A 6,487-nucleotide genomic window follows, 5' to 3' on the forward strand; every position below is an offset into this window, starting at 1 on the left:
TACAATAAAATATATTTGCAATGTGTCTCATAGACAAAGAGCTCCTATAAATCAATAAGAAAAAGACAGGAAAAGACTAGCAATCAATAGAAAAAAGGAACAAAGGATTTGAACAGTTCACAGAAAATACAAATGGCTTCTGAGGCACAGAAATAGGCTCAACCAAAAAATGAGAAATACAAATTAAAACAATGGGATACCTTCATTTATTTTTTAACTTACAGGTTGACAAAACCAAACATTTTCCAGCTCATATTGTTGCCAGGGGTATCAGGAAACAGTCACTGTCATCCTAGCTGATGAGATTGTAAACTGGCTTGACCTCTGCAAAGGGCAATTTGGCAAGATTTAACAAAATGCTCAATGTACATGCTCTTAAGAACCAACATGATCATGTTTAGGGTCGGGCGCAGTGGCTCACGCCTGTAATCCTAGCTCTCTGGGAGGCCGAGACGGGCGGATTGTTTGAGCTCAGGAGTTCGAAACCAGCCTGAGCAAGAGCGAGACCCCGTCTCTACTAAAAATAGAAAGAAATTAATCGGACAACTAAAAATATATAGAAAAAATTAGCCGGGCATGGTGGCGCATGCCTGTAGTCCAGCTACTCGGGAGGCTGAGGCAGGAGGATCGCTTGAGCCCAGGAGTTTGAGGTTGCTGTGAGCAAGGATGACACCACGGCACTCTAGCCTGGGCAACACAGTGAGCCTCTGTCTCAAAAAAAAAAAAAAAGATCACGTTTAGGAATTTATCCCATGGATGTACTTGTACAAAATTATATATATAAATGGATATTCATTGCAACACGTTTGTGGTAGCAATGCATTAGAAACATGAAATGTCCAGCATGAGGGAACTGGTTAAGTAAACACAGGATGTTCACATAATAAAATTTTAAAGCAGATGGTAAAAAGAAAGATACACAGATATAGATACGGAACTTTCTCCAAAATATATGATTAAGTGAAGAAAATAAATAAGATGTAGAGGAATGTGTATCCCATACTACCATTTTTTAAAAAATAATACATAAATGTATAGAATAACTGTGGAAGAAGACATAGGAAACATAGTATTAGCAGTACCTGGAGAGAGAATCTGGGAGGTTGCCTTTTGAATTTACTGCCTTATGCAGGTATTACATAACCAAAAAAATAAAACCAGTAATAATTTTTAAAGAACAATAATAAAGTCAATTCACAGGGGCATTGAGAAATAGGATAGGTTTTCTTTATTTTTTACTTTATTGGAACACAGTTTTAGAAAATTGCCAATCTCGTATTTTCATAAATAGAATTAATAGGTTCAAACAAATCAAGGTCCATTTAGCTTTTTCTCATTTGAGCTTGTCAGATTTTAGATGTGCAAATTTCCTGGGAACAGAAAAAAGTATTTGCTTTGACTTGCTATCTGAAATGGGTTGTTCCTTTTCAAAAGTTGATTTCATCTGACATCATTAAACAGTTGAATTGCTGTTAGGTCATCTGTAGCCTAATTAACACTAATTGATCTCTTGAATGGCAGGATTATTAATTCAGTTTAATTACTCAGTAGAACATCTGAACCTGGCCAACACCGGAGGTTTGGGGTCTGGGATGGAAGGCGGGTATCCGGTGCAATCGGAACCACCTCTGTTGAATGAAATGCCCGTTATCACTGTGTGCCCTGACTTCTGGCTTTTCTCTCAGAATCTGGCTTTTGAAAGCTTTGGTTGAAAAAAAAAAACAAATGCAAGCCACATGCAAGCTTTAATCTTGTGGGAAACCAGAGGGTCACATTGTAATTGTCGGTTGCTATTGTGAAGAATGTAATTGGTTTGATAACAAGAAAAAATGTTTTTCAGTGAAATGCCTAAGGGAGTATGTTGTTATTCTCCCCAAATCTAAGGTGTAACCTTCTGCTGCTTTTTCAGCCTCGGTTCCACCTCTCTGAGCGTAAACAAGTAGATCTCAGCCCTTCTTCCGCCCCCATCTTATATGCCTGAAAAAATTTTTTCTTTTTATTGTGTTGTTTTAGATAAAAGTTTTTGATCCTTCAAAAATACATTCAAAAATTCTTTTCAAATCTAAATTCGTGCCTTGAATAACCAACCAAACCTTCTCTCACTGTTCTTTCATGTTGATGCTTGTTTGTTTATAGTAAAAGCTGGAGGAATGCGAATTTCCAAAAAACAAGAAATTGGCATCTTGGAGAGACATAACAAAAAAACAGGATTAGAGAAAACAAGGTAGGGACTGCTTCATTTTTTCTTCATCACCTTGAGAAGTTTTTAACGACTCTGCTTCCAGAAGTTATGTTAGGACAAACCAAGGCTCCCTGTGGCATTTGGAGGCAGCCAGCCAGGGTGGGGTGGGGTGGGGTGATGATGTATGGTGACTTGGGTGGCACAAGGGGTAGGTGGCTGCCATCTGGAGGGCTCTCTCTGGGCCCCCATCACAACCTCCACCCATTCTTCTCCTCTCTGCGTCCAGCCCAGCAGCTTCGACCTTAAAACTCATGGTCCTAAATGTATCCAAACTGAATACATGTCCTATTTTCAGATCAGCCTTTAAAATATTGTCTCTAGGCTGGCCCTGTTTTCATAATATGCTTTCTGCTGAAGCAAATCTCCTGAATTAAAAATAAATGCCTTTTTTGGTTTTAAATTCGTCACTCAATTATTTAGAAACTAATGGCCACTATATTTGGCATAGCCGGAAGGCATATAGAGAGTGAGGCTGGCTTTCCCCTGCTCCTTCAGCCATAACCTTGACACTGCGCTATTCCGAGCTCAGCAGAGAGCTGTGGGCTGCATCAGATACGCAAATGGCCCAACCACCCTAAGCCTTGGTTAAGGAAAATGAGTGCATTTTAAAAAGAAAGAAACATGTAGAACTGGTTCCTCCAAGTAGCATAACGAGGAGGCTTCAGAGACTATTAATTTTAAGATGGTTTCCATAAATCAATTGATGAGTGACTCAAAAGGAGTCGATTAGAAGATGCTCAAGGCACCTCCTGAAGACTTAAATGGCACCAGTCTCAGAAAGAGAATGTGGAGGGAAACCGACTATGGAATTTCTTTTACTCTTTTATATAAATTTATTTGTAAATCACTTTAAAAATCTTTGCAATTTCTGGGAAGGAATTTTTTTGAGGATTTTCCTCCTTCCACTTTTGAATGAAATATTGATTTACCCCATTAGCAGCAAGTCATTTGTTTCTTCTGATATCAGAAAATAACCATCGCATGATGAGAGCAAAGCTGTGAGTCCTCGCAAGTAGAGGTCACATGTTATTCACTTCTGACCCAGCATCTAGGACAGTTCTTGAATAGTGAATGCACTCTATTAATGATATCAGACTGTTGAATTGCAAGCTGATTAATTTTCAGAGCCTATTCTATCTCTAAAACCTGACTCAAGCATGAGCCCTGTTTCTCGTGCACTGGTTTGCATGCCTGAGCCGGGGGCTCAGGAACTAAAGAATCTTGCCATAGAAATGACTTCTAATGGGCGCCAGGTCATTCATTTCTCTGCGTCTAAGAAAACTGGGGACTTACTATTAATTCTAGCATCATCTGAACAGTGTGGGCAGAGGAATTGGCTAAAGAGTAATAAAGTAGTGATTGGAACCTTCTTTAAAGGTTCCGATTGCTTTCTAATAGTCACTAAAAGACGGGAATTGGACTACTATGGAACTTACACAGCAAGAGACAGAGCTCTCACTCTTGCCCTAATTACCAGGAACAGATACGGTTATGTGGGGCTCGAAGCTTATGGAATTTGGGAGCCATTTTAAAGGAAAATAAGCAAAAATTACAAATAAGAAATGGCTAAGGCCCTCCCACAAGGCCATGGGAGGACCCCACATGGTAAGAGACCCTGAGGCCTAAGCTTCATTAGCTCTGCTTCTGCGGTTCACATCTCCTAGGAGGGTGTGTGTGCAGGAGAGGAGAGCCTTGTTTTCCTGGACAAACACTTCTTACTCCTGCTTGGAAAATAGCTTTTAGAAAATATATTGTACAAAATAAATTTCTAAGCATCATCAATCTATGTCCACTTCCTAATAACTTCTACTAATCAACACAAACCACCCAGAAAAAAATACGCCAAGCGCAGAGAGTCCTTCAAGACATTGTACTGCAGACTTGGCCCTGATTAAAATGCTCCTACAAAATAACTTGGCCTGAGAGAAAGAAGTCAGACACAAAAGAGTACATGCTGTCGATGGTTCATTTTATGAAGGACAAAAACAGTCAAAACTAATCTATGGGGCTATCCGTCCGGGTAGTGGTTATCCTTAGAGGCAGCTGGTTTGACGAGTGGTTTCGGTCTAATTCACCAAGCTATACACTTATAATATGCACATTTTCTGTATATATATGTCAAACAAAAGTTAAAATAACAACAATAATAATAATATCTTGGCTTACAAAGCTTGTTGTATGTAGCTCGTGAGGACACAGTGGCAGAATTTTTATCTTCCAGATGTTGCCAAGCAGCGTGAAAGCTTAAAGGCCAAGGTGACAGACTGCTGTATAAATCACCTAGCCTCTGTAGTGAGAAAGTTTTTATGCTCTATTTGAAGTTTCTTTTCATCTTCACAGTGCCATTGCAAATGTTGCCAAAATACAGACGCTGGATGTCCTGAATGACACGCTGGAGAAGGTGAGCAGTGGTGGGGCAGTCACATGGTTCTCCAAGTCAGTATTTACCCAGCAGATCAGGCTGCACAGGGGAGTAAACACTGACCGCTGAGGCTTTTTCCATCCCAGAGATTTGATGTCCTTGTGAAAGAATCTGCTCTTGGGCACAGGAACACAAAGCGGTTTGGGTGAGAAAAGCTGTTTCTCCCACATTCCTAAAGTGTCCATTTAATAAATCATTTCAAAAATAAGATAGGAAATAAAGCGAGAACCATGATGCTGAATTTGCAGAACTATACTTTACCATCCCAAAGATTTCTCGGAAACGTTGGCATGTTTTCACAAAAGGCAGCCTGTGTGGTGGGAAGGCAGCAGTTTCTGACCTTCCTCCCTGCCTCAGCGTTCCCATAAGGAGATATTTGATTTGAGGCAAGGGTGGGTGTGGATAATTGCACAGTTTAGGGCTGGAGGAAGGCTGGGCACCAGCTGAGTTAACCCGGTAAAGTCTGTTTATAAAGATAGTTGACCATTGCTATTTTTACTTCCATATTGTGAATTTCTTCTAAGTAGCTCAAGAAACACAGAAACCTCTTACCAAGGACAAGCATGGTGTTTCAAGGCCGAGCATGGTGGTTCACAACTATAATCCCAGCACTTTGGGAGGAAGGCAGGAGAGTCCCTTGAGGTCAGGAGTTCGAGACCAGCCTAGGAAACACAGCGAGACCCTGTCTCTACAAAAAACTTAAAGATTAGCCAGGGTTGGTGGTGTATGCCTATAGTCCTAGCTACTTGGGAGGCTGAGGCAGGAGAATTGCTCAAGCCCAGGAGTTTGAGGCTGCAATGAGCTATGATGGTACCACCACACTCTAGCCTGGGCAACAGTGCAAGACCCCTCCTTTAAAAAAAGAAAAGAAAAATAAAATTCTTACCAACTTAGATTTGTATCTAAGAAACCAACTTAGACAGTGGTTTGGTTTTTGGATCCAATAGTTTGTTTTTAAATTTTGCAAGTAAGCTGAGTGAGACTCCTTATTCTACTTTCAGTAGGTAGGCACATTATGTTCAAGGTAATAAAGTACCACTCTTTCTGCTACTCCCACATTTATTGAAGGAACGGGACTAGGCATTCTCTGTAGAAGGAAGACTTGCTGTTACTGGCAAAATCAGGGGTCTGAGGACCATCAGTTCAGCCTTTGAAAAAAATTAGAGCGGACACTGTGCAGCTGGCCTTTGGGGCCCCCATGTGGCACTGGCTCCACCACCCACTACCTGTATGACCTTGAGCAAGTTACTTGTCCTGTGCCTCAGGTGCCTTGTCTGTATAATGGAGGTAAGGAAGAGTACGTAGCTTGGAGGGTTGTTGTGTAGAGTAAGTGAGTTCCCAGGACATGAAGCTCTTAGAAGGGTAACCTCTTTGCACTCTCCGTTAGGGTTAGTAGCATTGGTTTTATGGCAACGAAATGAAAAGGTACGTCTAAAGTCCATGAAGTTACAGGGCAGATTGTACAAGGCAAGATCTCTATGATGAGCTATAGCTACAGAGCCTTCTAATGTGGGGGACTTGGTTCTCCCACTCAGATAGATTTGGGGTGAGGTCGTAAGTGACTCTGTGCCTTCCTGGCTTCAGAGGAAGGGCTGGTGGATGACACACTGCCAGGGGAACACAAGCTGCCCACTCTTGCATCTTACGTTCTCTTGTTCCCACCCACTACACATCTGTTCCTCAGAGCAAGAGAATGCCCACAGTTGTAAGTAGAACTGAATAGAATAGACACATTCCCCTAGGATATGTGGTAACTCAAAATAAAATGTTGCAAAGGAATAGTCAATAAAGATTGATCATGCTGTATAGCTGTATATTAGGTA

General features: G+C 41.0%; 1 protein-coding gene across 1 annotated transcript in view; it reads left to right on the top strand.

Annotated features, from left to right (window-relative positions):
- The window catches only part of DAPL1 (death associated protein-like 1), a 25,334-nt gene that overhangs the window by 7,305 nt on the left and 11,542 nt on the right, over window positions 1-6,487 (top strand). The window contains exons 2-3 of the mRNA XM_012640772.1: window positions 2,137-2,224; window positions 4,583-4,643. Of these exons, the coding sequence (XP_012496226.1) occupies window positions 2,137-2,224; window positions 4,583-4,643 (149 nt within the window). The remainder of the gene's footprint in view (window positions 1-2,136; window positions 2,225-4,582; window positions 4,644-6,487) is intronic.

Source organism: Propithecus coquereli, unplaced genomic scaffold (genome assembly GCF_000956105.1).
Source record: "Propithecus coquereli isolate 6110/MARCELLA unplaced genomic scaffold, Pcoq_1.0 Scaffold157, whole genome shotgun sequence".
Taxonomy (NCBI): Eukaryota; Metazoa; Chordata; class Mammalia; order Primates; family Indriidae; genus Propithecus; species Propithecus coquereli.